The sequence below is a fragment of the Antennarius striatus genome, chromosome 9 (genome assembly GCF_040054535.1).
Source record: "Antennarius striatus isolate MH-2024 chromosome 9, ASM4005453v1, whole genome shotgun sequence".
NCBI lineage: Eukaryota > Metazoa > Chordata > Actinopteri > Lophiiformes > Antennariidae > Antennarius > Antennarius striatus.
This window is the reverse complement of record NC_090784.1, coordinates 3,568,942-3,589,046: the sequence shown is the minus strand read 5'-3', so window position 1 is coordinate 3,589,046 and position 20,105 is coordinate 3,568,942. Positions and strand designations below refer to the sequence as shown.

The following is a 20,105-nucleotide window of genomic DNA, read 5'->3' as shown; positions in this document are numbered from 1 at the left end:
TGGAAAGGAGAGGAATGAAGGCTAGCCGCAGTAAGACAGAGTACATGTGTGTGAATGAGAGGGACCCGAGTGGAAGAGTGAGGTTACAGGGAGAAGGTGGAGGATTTGAAGTACTTAGGGTCAACAGTCCAGAGCAATGGAGAGTGTGGAAAAGAGGTGAAGAAGCGTGTCCAGGCAGGATGGTACGGGTGGAGGAAAGTGTCAGGTGTGATGTGTGATAGAAGAGTTTCAGCTAAAATGAAAGAAAAGGTGTACAAAACTGTGGTGAGACCAGCGATGTTGTTTGGTCTAGAGACAGTGTCACTGAGGAAAAGACAGGAGACAGAGCTGGAGGTAGCAGAGATGAAGATGCTGAGGTTCTCTCTGGGAGTGACCAGGAAGGATAGGATCAGAAATGAGTACATCAGAGGGACAGCACAAGAAAATATGATTTCCCATTCAGAAATGCAAATGAAACAAACGTATAGCCAATGATTATTTTTTATTGCAGGTTCAATATTTTTAAAAAATGTTCTTTATGTTCTTCACTTTCTGTCATTTTACCCCTTATTTTTTCTTTCCATCTCTCTCCACAGCCGATTTGAATATGGTGCTCTCACGACCTCTGAAAATAAACCCCACTTTGGCAAAACTGGAACAGGCCAAAGCCTACCTACAGAAAGTCCTACCAAACCCTGCTTGGAATACTGGCAGTAAACCTTCATCCTCCACTCCTCTTTCCTCCCCAATGAAGACACATCCCAAGTCTGGAATTTGTCATTCAGAACCACAGCATCAGAAGTCGGCTCTGGGTAATGGCAGCAGCATCAGAGCTCTGGCGCTGTCCTTCCACAAGGTGTCTCTTCACTCTGCCCAGATTGTAGTGGTCATGGAGACGGAGGCCCATCCACTAAGGCCCATTGTGACAATCATTGTTTCAGCCATGGCAGGAAGTCTGGACATGAATCCAGGGCCCAGGATAGAAGGTGAGTAAAGTATAAATGTTTTTTTTTTATCTGAAAAACTAAGAAAAAAACCATTGATCCTAAAGGTTTGTTTATGAATCAAAACTGCTTGGTTAAGTAAAAACCACAAACAATTACAATAATGACCTATTAGAATTTCCAGTTTGGTAACCTATGCATCTCATCTTAAGGTTCAGGTTAAGTAATCTACACAAAAGTCTGAGACAATTCAATGCAAGACAGAAACATTGTGTTAAGCACATCATATTTTTGTGGGGCACAGGATGTAAAGTCTGCTCCTGGTTGAAACCCTAAATAAAATGAAATAATTTTATTAAAGTCTAGTGAATTAACATCAAAGAAAGTGACACAAGGTAAGCGCACTTCATGGCTATGTTATTGATTTCTATATTTCTTCATACCTATGTTCACTCTCATCAATCATAGAACCCCAAAGTGGACTGGTCAGGTTTACAGTAAGAGGACGGTCTTCGTGTACGGTCTTCACGGGTTTGACCCAATTCCATACCTTTATTTTCTTTGGCTGCTGCTAAAACCTGATGATGTATTGTTGTTGTCTGTCTGGACCTGGACCTGAAATTTATCATTGTTCTTAGTCATGTGAAAAAGTCCAAATATCACAACAGCGTAATTCATCATTTCTGCTGTATTTCAAGACTTTTTCAGGAAATTCCTGAAACAGGGGGACTTGCATTGGAAACAACTGTCATGATATCTCCATGTCTGGCAGATTTGATTATCTTTTTAAGGAGCCATCATTTAGGACTCAGTAATACCCTATACTTAATTTATTTGCTTTTTTTGTGGTGTGGCACTTGTTAGTAAGTTCAGCATATCAGACAACCGCAACTAACTCAAGCTGTTTGGAATTAAAGTACAGTTACGTAGAGCTCTGAATATTCAATGCAAATCTATACTTATAGTCCTACTCTAATGGAGAACAAATTTTTCTGTTTCGTTTCACTATCTAACAAAACAAATACTGATGTGGACAAACTGTAAAGAGCTATTACGCTGCATCTCACACGGAAATGGATTATTTCTTTGGATTAAACTAGAAAAAAGTCACTGATATTTTAAAACATTGGGATTGTCCATAAATTGAAAAACAGGTTGAATAAAGAATATAATTGCAGGTCCATTGTTTTCATTTCATGATCAGTATCTCACTTCGTAGTACTTAGTCAAACTTTCCACTCTCCACCCATGTTGAAAAATATCTGTTTTTGGAAACTCCAAAAATCTGTCTTTCAGTAACCCTGGAAAATGTTGGGAAATTAACACCAGTTCTGATTTCATTATTATTTGAAATATAGCTGTTCTTTACACATGATGGCAAAGTTCTCATCTGCCAGAAACAAGGTTTGTCAGTAAACTGTAAAGTGATATGTTTGTGTTAGTCCTGGACCTAAAGTTGTTGTTAGAATGGATGTGCATTTGATTGCATTTTCCGGTGAGAGAATGATATTTTCATCCATTTACTTGTTTGTGTGTGTTTTTATGTATGCATGTGTGTGTGTGTGTGTGTGTGTGTATGTGTGTGTGTGTGTGTGTGTGTGTGTGTGTATGTGTGTGTGTGTGTGTGGTGTGTGTGTGTGTGTGTGTGTGTGTGTGTGTGTGTGTGTGTGTGTGTGTGTGTGCCTGTGCGTGTGTGTGTGTGTGTGTTTTGTTTTTCGTTTTTAATTTTAAGACAAAGCCATGCCTTTATCAACAATGGCTTTGACCCAGAAGGCAATGCAGTGTTTCCATTATGACAATCAGAACTGCTAATGCTAATATAAATTAAAAACCTTCCAATTTCTCTCTGCCAGTGGGTGTGAGCTGACATTCTGCATCAGATTATCTGGAAGATTTGTTTTTTCTTATATATTTTTTTCGAAACATCTGCAAAATTGGACAGCAGAAGGAAACAGAAGGATGAAAGACAGCGAGGGACTGACACCATTTACTAGATTACAAAGAAAACTTCTTACTTGTAATTTTGTAAGGGAATAGGCAGTACCTCATTACACTTGAGCAACAGATCACTTGTTGACTGGGGTTGCGGAGGGACAAGGACAGAACTGAAACTGGTTGCCTGCATCTGTTTGACAGATGTTGTTATATTGGGTTGCATCAGATAAAATGGATGAGAAAATGTTAATTAAAAACCCAAACCATTTTCACTTTGTTTATTCCAACCTGCATAACTGCACAGTGATACAAAACTCAGGGCTGCTGCTTCACCCTAATTCTCACCAGTGTTCATCCATCTTTGTTGTGTTGACTTTAATAACCATAGTATAAACTGTGTGACATGAAATGGAAAAAGAAATGATGTTTAGAGAGAATGGACCTAGCTAATCCCCTCACACTTACTTTACTTTGACTTTTATTTATAGTGACCGTGCCTCCTTTCCACCCAGTAATATATTTAATAGTGATGTGTTTAATACTTTGTTAATGGTAGTTTGTTGATGTGTTTACTGTAAACACAACAAATAGAGATTAGTGTGCAGTGAATTGCATTTTATGGATATTGAAATGTTGCCACCGTTGCTCTCAATATGATATCAACTGGATGTAATTAAAATGTTGGGATCCAGACAAATAGTGTTTTTCTGACATTCATTGGATCCTTCATTCTCACTTTGTCTCGATCTATTGGAAAAAAATGTTTCCTGGTAAGACCCCAAAAACATAACAGCATCTATATCTGTTCTGAACAAGACATTAGAATAAACTAATCAAACTAATACAATCATCATGTGCTCTTAATACATGAAAGGTTTAATCTTCATCTTATTTTAGGCCGTGATATTTAATATTGCCATTAAAAGTTCAAATGCACCACAAAGAGGATTTTTTTTTAACACAAAAAGATTTCTGAAGTCAATCGTCAGACTGTTTTGGTGAATAACATGTTTTTCTCACTCAGTTGTTGCTGTTTTCCCCCTCTTGATAAGTTAAGCGTTCTTATAGATCTTTGTCACAACACACATGCTACGTCTCCGAGGGACTATACATACCCTTTCCAGAATTGTTACCATAGAATGGAGACAGACTGTCTCCAATTACGCTGACTGATCATATGTATCTGTATGTATCTGTATCTGCTGACACTTGGCCTTAGCTGCATCGTCTCAATCATTCAGCACTTCTGCCTCTCTGGTCCACTCTGTACCTCCAAAAACAGATATCTTGGAATTTTTATGAAGATAAAGGTTAGAACTCCCATTCTGTCAGAGTGTGCATTTGAGCTGTCTCAATAACTCAAAAGGAATGACCCCCCTGGGAGAGGCTATACATGAGAGATGTAAGGGAGGAGAATGTTGTATGACTACTGTTGCAGCTCTTACCACTACTGTTGCTTCTGTTGTTGCTCTGCTGGTCTTCAGTAGCAGGCTAAGACTGATGGTCCACATCCTGAACAGTCCTCACGATGATGCCAGTGTGCAAGGAGAAGAAAGGAAGAAGATGTTTATGAAAGAAAGGCAGGAGGGTGATAGAGGAGTGTTAGAAAAAAATCAGACATTAGGAAAGAAATGTGTAGACACTAATTAGAAAAGCCATTTGAAATAAACAAAGTGAAATAGGGATTTACCAAAAATATGAGTCAGTTCAACAAAGGAAATAAATAAAAGAACAAGCAGATGAGGAGCAAAGTAGAAAGGAGCAAAAGGGAGAGGTTAAAAAAGAAAGAGCGCTATAATTCAGGGCAGAAAGAGAAATTGAGAGGAAGGGGCAGATTACTATGACTGAGCAGTTACAGAGGTCTCTTCAGTGGATGCCATTACACTCAGCCCACCCCACCCTGTCTTCGGCAGTGTACATCCATAGCCACACTGGGGTGAAGACTCTGTCATCCTCCCCTCAACATCCGTGGAACATCTGGGGTTCTATACCTGGTCACGGCAGCTCCCCCCTCTGCCAAGGGACAAGACGGAGAGAGAGGGGATTAGGTTGACAGTGAGGTGTGTTACCAGATCCTGTGTTAATGAAAAGCAAGTGGTAGCCCAGCATTCCTCCCTACATCCAGGGCTCACCATTCCCCAAGGTAGGGGGAGCATTTATAGTTCAATGAAAAAAAAAAGAAGGGAGGTGGGCATAAGAGAGAGAACATATGTCTTGAGGTCCACAAAACAAGACGCTCCCTGATCTCTCAGCTCTCTGTCAGACTGCCTAGAGACTGCCCTAAATTCCTACAAACACACTCATATACAGGCTCTATTAAAGTACACACATTTTCTTATTCATACAACAAAATACAGACATCTTTCTCTTATGTCACATCTCTGTGGACTCCCTACTTTTTTATAGAGATTTACAGCAACATGCATGTTGATTAAAATTTGCTCAATATTGATTGATATCTCTTACATTTTGCTTCCCTGGTTGGCCAATCCTTGATGTTTACTTCCTGAGAAAAGTCCTCCTTTGTTTTATCATCTTATGCATTGTTTTTGTTTCAATAGACGGGGGGAAACTCACAATGGTCACTGAAAGCGCTTTGAAAATGTCTGTTGCCATGATCAAGCGCTATATAAATAAAACTTGATTGATTGATTGAGTAACTTGAAATGTACAAAAATTATAGAAATTCACCAAAAATTAACCAATGGAAAACCTCACAAAAATTTTGAATTGTGCTTAAACAGAATCCTTTTAAAAATTAAACTTATGAAACCAGCTTCGAAAAAAATGATGCAACTTGAGAAGCATCATTTTGAGAAAGAATTTAAAATAATTTGATCATAGAAATATATTAGTCATATGTCTCATCTAGATAGCATCACAGGTGTCTTCAAACTTGTAATCAGTCAGTCTGACCATTTAGAGGGTGACAGATAGTCACTGTGCTGTTTGGGGATGTGGTGTTACCACACTGAACACTGGCCACAGGAAGCGAAGGAGAGCGTTGTCTCGGGAGATTAGAGAGGAAATTATAGATGAGCATGTTAAAGGTATCAGTGTCAGATCATACCAAACGTTGTTGTTTGAGCCAAAGTGGACTTCACTGGAGACATCCAGGGACATCATTGCTGAAAACAAGTCACAATAAAGCAAGATAGACTGGAATTTGCCAAACTACATATTGACAAACCACAAAGCTTCTGGGAGAATGTCCTTTGGATAGATTAGACAAAACTTGGGCTTCTTGGCAAGACACATCGCCGCAATGTTCACAGACACAAAAATGTAGCATACCAAGATGAGAAGACTGTCCCTACTGTGAAACATTTAAGAGGCTTGGTTTTGTTTTGGGGCTGCTTTGCTGCATCTGGAAAGGGGGTGTCTTGAATCCATGCAGGGTACAATGTAATGTAAAGCCTGTCTCTTGATGTAATTATTGTATAACAAACAGCTAATTACAAGTATACTTTGTCAGTAAACCTAACATAAAAAGGTTTGAATAATTCTGCTTATCTTCTTCTTTTCCTTTCAGCTTTTCCCTTTTTCACAGCGAATCAATTGCCTCCATTTAACCCTGTCTTCTGCATCCTCTTCTCTCACACCAACTACCTTCATGTCGTCTTTCACTACATCCATAAACCTCCCCTTTGGTCTTCCTCTAGGCCTTCTGCCTGGCAGTTCAAAACTCAGCATCCTATATCTACCAATATGTTCACTAGCTCTCCTCTGGACATGTCCAAACCTCTCTGACTTTATCTCCAAAACCTCTAACATGTGCTGTCCCTCTGATGTGCTTATTCCTGATCCTATCCATCCTAGGCACTCCCAAAGGGAACCTCAGCATCTTCATCTCTGTTACCTCCAGCTCTGTCGCCTGTCTTTTCCTCAGTGACACAGTCTTTAGACCAAACAACATCGCTGGTCTCACCACAGTTTTGTACACCTTTCATTTTGCCTGAGATTCTTCTATCACAAATCACACCTGACACTTTTCTCCACCCGTTCCATCCTGCCTGTACACGCTTCTTCACCTCTTTTCCACACTCTCCATTGCTCTGGACTGTTGACCCTAAGTACTTCAAATCCTCCACCTTCTTGATCTCTTCTCCCTGTAACCTCACTCTTCCACGTGGGTCCCTCTCATTCACACACATGTACTCTGTCTTACTGTGGCTAACCTTTATTCCTCTCCTTTCCAGGACAAACCTCCACCTCTCTAGCGTCTCCTCCACCTGTTCCCTGCTCTCACTACAGATCACTATGTCATCTGCAAGCATCATAGTCCATGGAGATTCCTGTCTAACCTCATCTGTCAGCCTGTCCATCACCATAGCAAACAAGAAGGGGCTCAGAGGTGATCCCTGATTCAGTCCCACGTCCACCTTGAACTCCTCTGTCACACCTACAGCACACCTCACCACTGTCTTACATTCCTCATACATGTCCTGCACCACTCTAACATACTTCTCTGTCACTCCAGACTTCTTCATACAATAACACAGTTTCTCTCTGGGCACCCTGTCATAAGCTTTCTCCAGATCTACAAAAACACAATGCAGCTTTGTCTGGCCTTATCTGTACTTCTATATCAACATTCTCAAAGCAAATACTGCATCTGTAGTACTCTTTTTTGGCATGAAACCATACTGCTGCTCACAAATGCTAACTTCTGCCCTTAGTCTAGCTTCAACTACTCTTTCCCATAACTTCATTGTATGTCTAATCGGTTTTATTCCTCTGTATTTGCCACAACTCTGTACCTCCCTTGTTCTTAAAAATGGCCACCAGCACACTTCTCCTCCATTCCTCAGGCATCTTCTCAAAATGTTCCTGTTGAACAACCCAGTCAGAAACTCTACTGCCACCTCTCCTAGACACTTCCATACCTCCACAGGTATATTATCAAGACCAAGTGCCTTTCCACTCTTCATCCTCTTCAATGCCCTCCTCACTTCATCCTGACTAATCATTGCTACTTCCTGGTCCACAACAGCAACCTCTTCTAGTCTTTGTTCTCTGTCATTTTCCTCGTTTATCAACTCTTCAAAGTACTCTATCCCTCTTCCCATCACACTACTGGCACCTGTCAATAGACTTTCATCCCTATCCTTAATCACCCTAACCTGCTGTACATCCCTTCCATCTCTGTCTCTCTGTCTTGCCAACCGGTATAGATCAGTCTTTCCCTCCCTACTGTCTAACCTAGCATACAAGTCATCATAAGCCCCTTGTTTGGCCTTTGCTACCTCTACCTTCACCTTCCACTTCATCTCCTTGTATTCCTGTCTACTCCCCTCAGTCATCTCAGTGTCCCACTTCTTCTTAGCTTACCTCTTTCTCTGTATACACTCTTGTACCTCTTCATACCATCACCAAGGCTCCTTATCTACTGTCCTTCCAGATGACACACCAAGTGCTCTCCTACCCCTCTCCCTGATCACACTAGCTGTAGTTGTCCAGTCATCTGGAAGCACCTCCTGACCAAGCAGAGCCTGTCTTAACTCCTTCCTAAAAGTCTTGCAACACTTTTCCTTTTTCAGCTTCCACCATTTCATCCTCTGCTCTGCCTTTGCCTTCCTCATCTTCCTCACCACCACAATCATCTTACACACCACCATCCTATGCTGTTTGGGTACCCTCTCGCCTACCATTGCTTTGCAGTCACTGATCTCCTTCAGATTACACCATCTACACAAGATGTAGTCTACCTGTGTGCTCCTACCTCCACTCTTTTAGGTCACTCTGTGTTCCTGCCTCTTGTGAAAGAAAGTATTCACTATAGCTATATTACTATATATAACTATATTTCCATCATTTTTGCAAAGTCAACCACCATTTGTCCTTCTTTATTCCTCTCCTGGATACAAAACCTGCCCATTACCTCTTCATCACCTCTGTTTCCTGCACCAACATGTCCATTGAAGTTTGCACCAATGACAACTCTCTCACTTCTAGGTATGCTCTGCATCACAACATCAAAGTCCAGCCAGAATTTCCCCTTTTCCTCCAGCTCACATCCTGCCTGTGGAGCATACCCACTAACAACATTGAACATCACACCTTCGATTTCTAGCTTCAGACTGATCACTCTATCTGACACTCTTTTTACCTCCAGGACATTCTTAACAAACTCCTTTTTCAAGATAAGTCCTACTCCATTTCTCTTCCTATCTACACCATGATAGAACAACTTGAACCCTGCTCCCAAACTTCTAACATTGCTACATTTCCACCTGGTCTCCTGGACACACAGTATATCTACCTTCCTCCTGTCTTAGTTCCAACGTTCAACATCCCTATTCTCAGTCCTATACTCTTGGCGTTCCTCTTCTCTCTCTTCCTACGAACACACTTTCCTCCTCTCCTTCTTCGACCAACAGTAGTCCAATGTCCACCTGCACCCTGAAGGTCAAAAGCACCGATGGCGGTCGTTTTTAACCCGGGCCTCGACCGATCCGGTATGGAAGTCATAGATTTGATTTGCATGTTTGATTTGGCAAAAGTTTTACGTCGGATGCCCTTATTGACACAACCCTTTCTATTAATCCGGGCTTGGGACCTGCACAATTAGACACTGGCTTGTGCCCACTTGCAGCTACATTATTACTGAATAATTTTGCTCATAACTATGGATAAACATACCAATAGACAAGGAGATAGACCGGTTGCATCAGAGAAAGATAAACACACATAGATGTGAACTATGAGTGGTTTGTGTAGTCAAATTAATATCACAAATTAATTGTAATCATTATCTTCAATCAAGATTGTTATCTGATTTTTATATCGGGGAGAACATGAGAAATTTAAACCAAATTACAAACAATAAAAAATCCAAAATCGTTTACTAAACAATGATTATATAAAGGTTTGATGTCCTCCATGCCTTATGATTATATAAAGGTTTGATGTCCTCCATGCCTTCTACTTAGACTACAGTGCGCCCTCGCGCATTCAAGCATAAACATTGACAACTCCAACTCATCGCAGATTTTTGGTAGGCAGTCACGTGATACTGTACGTGTATTCTCTTGGCTGATGGCATCCGGAAGTGTGCTCTGTTCCATCAGTCTTGGACTGTCATGAGACACAAAAGTGCTTTCAACAGTCGAGAAGAGTGTGTGAAAAGGAAATACAGATAGAAGGTGGCTTAACATCAGTATGGGGAGGGTTCTAAAACATTTAAATTACCGTAAATAATAAGATAAATAGATCGCGATCTCGATCGCAAATTCCTTAATCGCATGTGGTTCGTGGAACCTATTAACCGCAAAAAACAAGGGTGCACTGTATTTCCATTCACCCAGGGTTAAACTTCTAACCATTGAAACAAAAACAAACAATGCAAACAATTGCTGTTTAAATCAATCCACTGGAGTCTTCTTCATGACCTGGATAACTGAGAACTTATATACAGTGCCTTGCGAAAGTATTGGCCCCCCAAGAACTTTTTGACATTTTGCTACATTTCAGGCTTCGAACTGAAAGATAACAAACTGAAAATATTTTTCAAGAATCAACAACATGTGAGACACAATCGTGAAGTGTAACCAAATTTATTCAACACTTTATATTGTGTTTACAGATAAAAAACTGAAAAGTAGGAAGTGCAAAGGTATTGGCCCCCTCTTCTCTCAGCTCAGCTAAACAACTCCAGAAATTCCCTGATGACTTCTGAATGATCCAATGTTGACCTAAACGACTAACACTGACAAACAGAGTGCACCTATGTGTCATTTGGTCTCAGTTTAAATGCACCTGCTCTGTGATGGGTCTCAGAGGTCTATGAAAGGAACACTGGAGAACAAACAGCGTCATGAAAACCAAAGAACACACCAGGCAGGTCCAAGATAAAGTGGTGGAAATGTTCAAAGCAGGAATGGGATACAAGAAGATTTCACAATATTTAAACTTCTCCCGGAGCACTGTGCGAGCAATAATATCAAAATGGAGAGATCATAAAACCACTGCAAACCTACCCAGACCTGGCTGTCCCTCTGAGTTTTCAGCCCAAAAAAGGAGGAAACTAAATGGAGAAGCAACCTAGAGGCCCATGATCACACTGGATGACCTGCAGACGTACACAGCTGATGTGGGACAATCTGTCCATAAGACAACTATTAGTCGTACTCTGCATAAATCTGGCCTTTATGGAAGAGTGGCAGGAGAAAGTCATTTCTGAAAGAAATCCATAAAAAGGCCCATTTGGAGTTTGCAAGAAGCCACGTGGGAGACACAGATATGTGGAACAAGGTCCTCTGGTCAGATGAGACCAAAATTGAACTTTTGGGCTGAATGCAAAATATTACATTTGGTGTAAGAGTAACACTGCACATCACCCTGAAAACACCATCCTCTAAGTCAAACTTGGTGGTGGCAGCATCATGCTCTGGGTTTGCTTTTCTTCAGCAGGGACTGGGAAGATTGTTAGAGTTGATGGGAAGATGGATGGAGCCAAATACAGGGCGATTCTGGCAGAAAATCTGTTGGAGTCTGCAAAAGACCGATGAGGCGGAGGTTCACCTTCCAAAAGGATAATAATCCTAAACATAAATTCAAATCTACAATGGAATGGTTTAAAACTAACCGTATAAAGGTATTAGAATGGCAAAGCAAAAGTCCAGACCTCAATCCAATAGAGCATCTGTGGAAAGATCTGAAAATTGCTGTGCACAAACGATCTCCATCTAACCTTAGGGAACTTGAGCTGTTTGGTATGGAGGAATGGGCAAATATTTGTCTCAAGATGTGCAAAACTTATAGAGACATACCCAAAAAGGCTTTCGGCTGTGATCGCAGCAAAAGGAGGTTGTACAAAGTATTAACTCAAACGGGGCCAATACTTTTCCACGTCCTACTTTTCAGTTTTTTATTTGTAAACACAATATAAAATGTTGAATAAATTTGGTTCCAATTCACAATTGTGTCTCACATGTTGTTCATTCTTGAAAAATATTTTCAGTTTTTTATCTTTAAGTTTGAAGCCTTAAATGTAGCAAAATGTCAAAAAGTTCTTGGGGGGCCAATAATTTCGCAAGGCACTGTAGACGCTTCAGTACTTAGATGTTGTGTGCAAAAAAATTGAAAAAGCAAATACAGTTATAAAGTAACTGTATTTGTAATATTCTAGAAAGGAATAGTGACAGATAAACTTAACCCGTTCCTAAATGCTCTTCTTCAAATTGTTCATGGCAGGAGATCAGAACCGAAATTGAACCAAGCTTGAATGTCTGGTTTGAAATCAACCTAAAACGTGGTAATAACATCAGGCTTCTGTTCGATCCTGTGTTAATGGAATTTCCCTGCCTGGTCCATTATGTCCATGCGTCTGAATATAGAAAGATAATTTTTAGAGTCTAAAGATGACATTATCTCAACAGAATTGGTGTTGCAGCTGTCATTGAACACACTGACTGTAATGCAATCTTGATGTACAGCCTGTGCTTTTTTGCCTCACACTGTTACCTCCTATCCTCCAATGTCCTATGGTGGTCTTGTGGTACATGACTAGTTTTTTATGTGGTATTACTTCTATTACTCTTGCCATCCCAGACAGTCTTTGGGGGCCTCTTCTAGGTCAGTAATGATTCCTTTAAGTTTGCTCTAATTGATACAGTACGTCTCGGGGTATAAATCAGCCAGACAGTGGTCAGATAAAGGCTGCCAGAGAAAACCGACACTATAAATCACTGTCTCCAGTATTATCTAATCTTACCCATGTAATTTCAAGAAATTAATTTAACTTGAGAAAAATTTCCATCCACCATTTTTACCTTCGCCACTGTTTTCCCTGGGTAGTGTTGCTTGTACCAGATGGATATATACATACAGTGTTCTGAGATTGTTTGAAATCTTTTGGTATGATTTTCTATCAATTCAATTCATTTATTTTATCTGTATAGCACCAGGTCATAACAAAAGGTTATCTAAAGGACCTCTCCAGGGGAAAAGGGAAAGACCTGCAAATAAATATTGAACCCAACTTGACCCACATAAGCTTTAGTGATTTAGTGATAGAGGCAAGGAAGAAATTCTCTTTAACAGATAGGACCCTGGAACACAACCCCAGACTCATATTAGGTGACCAACAGCCTTGATCGGATGAGTGCAGAGAGAGACAGTGGCAGAGACAGAGACAGACGTAGAAAGACAGTCAGACAAAGACAGAGAGGGAGACACACAGCCTAGGACAGACAGGTGAGAGACGAATAACACACACAGACACAGAGAGAGACAGAGAGACAGAGAGAGAGGAGAGACAATGACACAAAGCAGGTGAAAAAGGGACAGAAAGACAAGACATGGAGGAGAGGAGCAGACAGAACATAATCCCTTAGAATCTATCCAGTAGTTCATAATATGTGGAAGAAAATACTGATAAAATAAATGATTTGAGAACTTCTATACAGGAACTTACAAAACTACAGATGCTAATGCTAGTGGTGATGGTAGCAGTTGGACAGTCACAGGTTCTGCAGCTCCATGGACAGAAGGACCTGCAGACTGAGACAGATGGAGGGACAACAGAAGGAAAGATGACTACAGGGAAGAGAAGAAGTTGGTGACATGTATTGATGGAATTTAAATAAACAGATACAGTAGAGGGAGGAGCTCAGTGTGTCGTGGGCAGTTCCTCCAGCCATCTAGACCAATGACAGCACAGCTACTGGATGGATTAACTACAGGTTTTATTAAAGAGGACAGTCTTAAGTGTACTCTTGAACGTGGAGACGGTGTCTGCTTCACTGAGTGTTGTTTCTAACAGATTCCAATTTGTTAGATTCCATGTTTTTTGTTTTGTTTTACCAGATTAAACAAGACTCTTCCAATTTAAACACCATATTCTCTCCAGTTTTTGGATTGCTTTCGCAGTCTAATTTTGAAAATAATCAATGGACCTAACCTCTTTGGTTTCAATGTTTTAATTCTTAAGGGGGAGATAGTGTAGGAAAAAAAATAAGGAATTGTGCAAATTTCTTTACAATAAGTCAGCAAGTTTGTGTTTATGAAAAAGGTGCTATAGGGTGATGGTGTACCAACTTCTAGTCTGTGCTGTCACTCAACTAGCCTCTGTTACTTAACACTGTTCTTAATGCAGCTACTGTACAAATCTAAGGTTATGTCCAAACAATTTTGCAAGAAAATGCCCCTCATTATTTCTTGGTTTATGTAGTTTACACATCCTCCATGTAGTCAAGCACAGGTATTGTCCACCTCGCCCTCGAATGTTTTCCAGTGTTCTTTCCTTAAATTTAATATTCCTCTACTCCTCCCAGTTTATGGCTGTACTTCACAGCTCAGCAGTGTAATTTCTCTGGCTTGCCTGGCTGACACATCTCTGGAGTCGAACATAACTGTAATATGGTCATACAGGACAATAGCAGGGATGGAGCGAGTGTTGAGAAATATGCCTCTGAATGTTATTCAGCCTCAATGGAAGAATGGAATGAGAGATGAAGAAAGAAAGAGATTCTCCGTCATTAAAACCACTTCCAATTAGGTTGATTATTCAGAATGCTGGCTGCTTCTGCTGGCTTAAACACTTGTGTGCTGTGGTCAACTGGGCCGTAAATGAGGCATGGTGAAACAGAAGAGAACACTATTATACAAACTGTGCGCACGTTTGCAGATGCATATGTGAGTGTATTGTTTTCCACTCTTTCACCTGGATATCCATTAACGTGTATCTGCATTTACAAATGAATATGTCCATGTAGTTATTTTTCCTGCGTTTGTATGCTTGTATCTGGTTTTGTGTGTGTGTGTGTGTGTGTGTGTGTGTGTGTGTGTGTGTGTGTGTGTGTGTGTGTGTGTGTGTGTGTGTGTGTGTGTGTGTGTGTGTGTGTGTGTGTGTGTGTGTGTGTGTGTGTGTGTGTGTGTGTGTGTGTGTGTGTGTGTGTGTGTGTGTGTGTGCGTGCGTGCGTGCGTGTGTGTGAGTGAATGAGAGATTCTCCATTTAACAAGCCAGCTAGGGAGTTCCCTTGTGCTGTCTAATAAATCTTGTCCATGAAAATAAACCTGTTGTCCACGGTTCAGTAAGTAATCTCTAACAGCTCTTTCTGCACCACAACACCAAAAGACATTAGCAGGTAAACTGCCAACTTGTATCAACAATGTCTTCCTGAGAGAAATGAGTCATCCCTGTATAATATTTCCCCTAGAATGATTTATAAAAGAAAAGGCCTCTTTCATCACAACCCCCTGTTGTGTTATTGGGATCTAACGTTGAGTAAGATGTCCCTTAGTCAGTTTACCAAGGATGAAAAGATGTGTCATATATTCATCATATCATAACTCACGCTCTCTCACACACACTGGTTCCGTGTCTCATGCTCTTTCCCTCCATTCATGTCTATATCTATTTGTCTGTTCATCCATCGCCTTCTCCCCCTCTCCCACGTTCATCTCTTCCATCTAGCCTGGTTTACCCCAAGTGAACCCTTAGCACACTGTAGTCAAGGTTCTTCAAAGGACTGAAAGTCACTGAGCAACATTTGACAACATTTGACAGGAAACTGCATGCTCTTGCCATATTACTTTGGGTGTAATATACATAGAGTTGTTAAAGGACAAGCCAGTTTCTGACAGCACATATTGGCCATTTGGTCACTGATGTCATATAATGTAATGTCTGGGTGACAAATGGTTGCTTTTTGTGTTTTAGATATACAATGGCTTGTTAGGGTGTTAACTTAAAACTCTTCCTTATTCATATATTACTGCTGTGATGCATGAGAAAAGACATTTCTTTAAGTATGTATCTGTCTTTATTCTTAGCTACTGTTGAAATGTTAAAGGTCAAACAGGTAATAGGAAATATGACCATACTTTGTGGTTAGAAACTGGAACAGGTGTGCAGCTTTTACTTTCCAGGACTTGCAGCCAAGCAGCCTGGAGTGAGAATTTTCTCGAGCTAAAAGGTAAATTTAAAGAGCCAGTTCTCAGGGCAATATTTAGTCATCTACGGCTAAGGCTTCCAATTGGGCTGCTGCTGTAGCTTTAACTGACCAGAGCAGTCCTCCCATGTCAACAACCAGAAGAAGGGGTTTCAGCTGGCTGATTTATAAGCCCAAAGAGCCAGGTTCAGGATAGCTTGTGACCGCAGTGACACATCTCTGTTTTAATGGAAAGGACAAAGAATGTTGTCCTTCATAATTTGAGGTTTTTGCTACTTTTGGTTCTCTCTGGATGAGTGGGTGTTTGGCTCCTCATTCTGCATCAGGGTTTTCTCACTGTCATCGTGTCTGCTAAAGCTTTTAGTTTACCAAGTAAACGGTAACACTTGGTTTAAATTTGAATCTGAACTGGGTCAGACAGATGTAGCCATGATCCCAGAACACTCCTTTCAGTGGAAACCTAGGAGTCACAGCTAGTTCTTCTTATTAACTTAATATATTTTTAACTTAAGACCACAATATTGGAAAATTCTTATCCATATGTGTAAAATGCATTACTTCCTCTAGCACATACTTTTTGTTTCATATATAAACCCATTGGTCATCAGTTAAGACAAATAAAGGTGAATGTAATCATGTTAATTGTATGTACATAACTGTTAAAGTTGAAAAATCATGTTCTCCTCTTTCTTCTCTATTGTTTATGTTGATAACATTGCTTAAAAAGGATAGTTTGGAAGCCAAAGATGTAGTCATACTTGAAACAAATGAAAAATAAAGCATTCATGTTGCTCTGTGCTTCACTTTTTATTATTGTGGAAGTTTTGATTCAGTTTTCATAATTTCACCAATATTGCATTCCTTGACACAGGACACTGTATCTTGAAATGACAAGAAAATGAAATACATTGGAGTAGTAATGATGAATAAATTGGTTGTTAAAGAATCATTCATTTCATAAATTGAGGTAATTACAGCACATCAAAGTCACCAACGGAAAAATACAATATAATCCATTTTCAACTGTTTCATTTATTGTAACTCATCTCATTCTTTTTACATCAAATGTGTAACACATATAATGTTTGCGGTAAAAGAGAAAAGTTTTTAGCTGCCTGCCATTGTTCGTTCCATTGTATATACCTAATTTAGCTTCTATTCTCACTGAGCTATTGGTGCTGATTTTGGGTCCTTGCAGTTCATCATTTGCATGCCTTTCCACACAGACAATGCAAATATTTCTACTAGATACATCCGATCTGTGCTATCTCTGCAGGTACAGCTTTAAACAATAATGACAATTGATCTTGGGGGAGATTCACTTGTAAAACATTGTAAATTTCTGACTTAAATTTTTTCCAGAATCCTTGTATGACCAGGTGGTTACAAAAAGAAACTACAGATGGGCCTTTTGCATTGGAAGAAACAAATACCTGGCTTTGTCTCGTGTTTAGCACCATATTCCAGTCTTCTTGAGACATCATCCACCTTCCGTTTTCCCATGCATTGTTTCACCCTGTGCTCTACATGCTGCTCACTGTTGCTCTGTTTATCTTCCTAGATGCGGGTCAAGTTGTGTCTGTACAGCTGGACCTGCAAGATATACAGATAAAGACAGGGCTGAAGGGCCGAAGCCATCTGCTTCTGGGACCATTCTCCTGCTGCACCTCCCTGGAGGCTCGATGGTGTCGGCACACTGGTAGTCCTGGACCCGAGCCAGGCCCTCCTAAACTACTACTTGACCTGAAGGGAGGCCTGCTACAGGTCTGCATACTCATGAAATTTATTTAACATCCTCAATGACAGAATTTATAAGTAAATACTGCTACAGTGTGTAGAGATTCAGGTCAGATTAACTCAAGGACACATAAGGGAGAGTGTCCTTGAAGTAACCAGCCTATATCACAGCACTGGGTAGCAGGATCTACTTTTATTTAAACATCACCACAGTGAGTTCCATACTTACGGTACTGATAGGATGGCACCAACAAAACTCATCATACACCTTTTAATGTGCTGTTCTTCTTTAGTCTTACTATGGCTTTTATCCTCTCTGCAATTGAGGTGTTGACAGTGGGAATTGCATTCTGTAGTTTTGCTGCATTTTTAGTCACATCTGCTGGTTAGGTATTGGAAGACTATTTTTAGGAGGGTTTATATCGTATGTGTGCCATTTTCCTGTGAGAGCTTACATAATGTCTATATTGAAAAGTCCCTTTTCAATGTGACTAACTGAATGCATTATTACTAATGTATTATTCCACATTACTTCTTCAGGGGGAACCCCTAATCCCTTCCCAATTTTTAAATGACTCCTTCACTGCTTTTATTGCGTGCCCATTGACAGAAACATGACTCGAAACTCAACACTTAATACGTAACCGTACATTTCCCTCTGTAAATATTGGCGTTTGCGGTGTTTTAATCAAGTGCTGAACAAAAACCACTGGAATTCCTTCCCATTCCTTCTTCTCATGTTCTCTTCCAAAAACCTGGAAAAAAATCCCCAAATTTTCCTGTTTTTAGAGTTTAGTCATAACCCACCCTTGCAAGCTAGTGAGTAGAAGGCAGGCAGCTCCATGTGTGAAGAATTTTTGACTCAGAGGTTCCTGGTCCGTAGTCCAAACCCTAGGCAGTGCTGCTTTGATGGAGCAGGGGAAGGGGAATGCCATGGGTAAGTAAGAAGGATGTACGGTTGTATTGGGTAATGTTAGCAAGGATGTGATGATGCGGGTAACCCTGATTACTTCTCTTTGCGGTTTAAATATTTTTAATCCTAATTCATCAGCTGTATGTTTGTGTCACTGTGTGTACCTTTTGTTATCATTTTCTTTCTTGAGATTTCCTTTATTACTTTTTGTATGTCACTCTATTTTTCAATACCTGACATCCTGACCTTCATTCTTCCCTCATTCCCCACGTCATCCTCTTCACTTTCTGTTCTCTCCCACCACCTGGTTTTCTGTCCTAATAGGTCTTCTGGGGACAGGAACACCTGAACTGCCTGAAGCTGGTGGAGGAGCACTTGCTGGCAAACCTAAACCCCCAGAAAGGAGATTCAGCTGACAGCTGCTCCAAGGACAAGACCTGCCACACCCAGCCTCCTCCCTCCCCTGGAGCCCCCTCACCTCGGCCAGAACACAGCTCAGATGACCTGCGAACAGGACACTTTCAATATGTCCAGGACTCAGGTGAATGTTTGTACAGTGCACACAGACTAGGCAGGCTAAAATGTACCATCTCTAAAGTGCCACTAGTAATGTCACCATCAAAATGATGAGAGAAAAAGATATGGATGGTTTGATAATGTAGCTGAGAGTTGTTTTCTTCATTGTTAGATAATGGAAATTAGGTCATTCAAGTACAAATTCTTACACACAAGGTAATTCGTACATTTTGGACTTCAGCAGGGCTGCCCTCTATCCCCGGTTCTGTTCATAATTTTTATGAACAGAATTTTTAGTCGCAGCCAGGATCCGGAGGGAGTCCGTTTTGGAGACCAAAGGATGTCATCTCTGCGTTTTGCAGATGATGTTGTACTGTTGGCCTCATCAAACCTGGACCTGCAGCGTGCATTGAGACGGTTTGTAGCTGACTGTGACGCGAGTGGGATGAGGATCAGCACCTCTAAATCCGAGGCCATGGTTCTCAACCAGAAAAGGGTGGTGAGCCCTCCTCAGGTCGGTGAAGAGTCCTTGCCTCAAGTGGAGGAGTTTAAGTATCTCGGGGTTTTGTTCACGAGTGAGGGAAGATGGAACGTGAGATTGACAGATGGATCGGTGCAGCTTCTGCAGTTATGCAGTCGCTGTATACGTCTATCAAGGTGAAGGAGTTGAGTCGTAAAGCGAAGCTCTCGATTTACCGGTCAATCTACTTTCCTACTCTCACCTATGGTCATGAGCTTTGGGTCATGACGGAAAGGACAAGATCCCAGATACAAACGGCTGAAACGAGTTTCCTCCGAAAAGGGGCTGGTGCACCTTTAGAGATAGGGTGAGGAGCTCAGTCACCAGGGAGGAGCTCAGAGTAGAGCCGCTGCTCCTCTGTGACTCGGGCATCTGTTCCGGATGCCTCCTGGACGCCTCCTTGGGGAGAACCAGCATGTCCTACCGGTAGGAGACCTCGGGGAAGACCTAGGACACGTTGGAGGGACTATGTCTCTCAGCTGGCCTGGGAACGCCTCGGGATCCCCCCGGAGGAGCTGGAGGAGGTGTCTGGGGAGAGGGAAGTATGGGCATCCCGCCTGAAACTGTTACTACCGCGACCCGGATAAGTGGTTTAAGATGGATGGAAGGTCATTTGTTTACATAGAGTACATTTTAACACTTTCAACTTCCTGAAGGCAACAGGT

General features: G+C 41.0%; 1 protein-coding gene across 3 annotated transcripts in view; it reads left to right on the top strand.

Moving 5' to 3' along the window:
- LOC137600882 (intermembrane lipid transfer protein VPS13B-like) overlaps positions 1-20,105 on the top strand; it is a 359,901-nt gene that overhangs the window by 263,347 nt on the left and 76,449 nt on the right. For all 3 annotated transcript variants that reach the window (XM_068322736.1, XM_068322735.1, XM_068322737.1), the window contains exons 38-40: positions 576-965; positions 17,316-17,518; positions 18,729-18,945. In XM_068322736.1, coding sequence (XP_068178837.1) covers positions 576-965; positions 17,316-17,518; positions 18,729-18,945 — 810 coding nt within the window. The remainder of the gene's footprint in view (positions 1-575; positions 966-17,315; positions 17,519-18,728; positions 18,946-20,105) is intronic.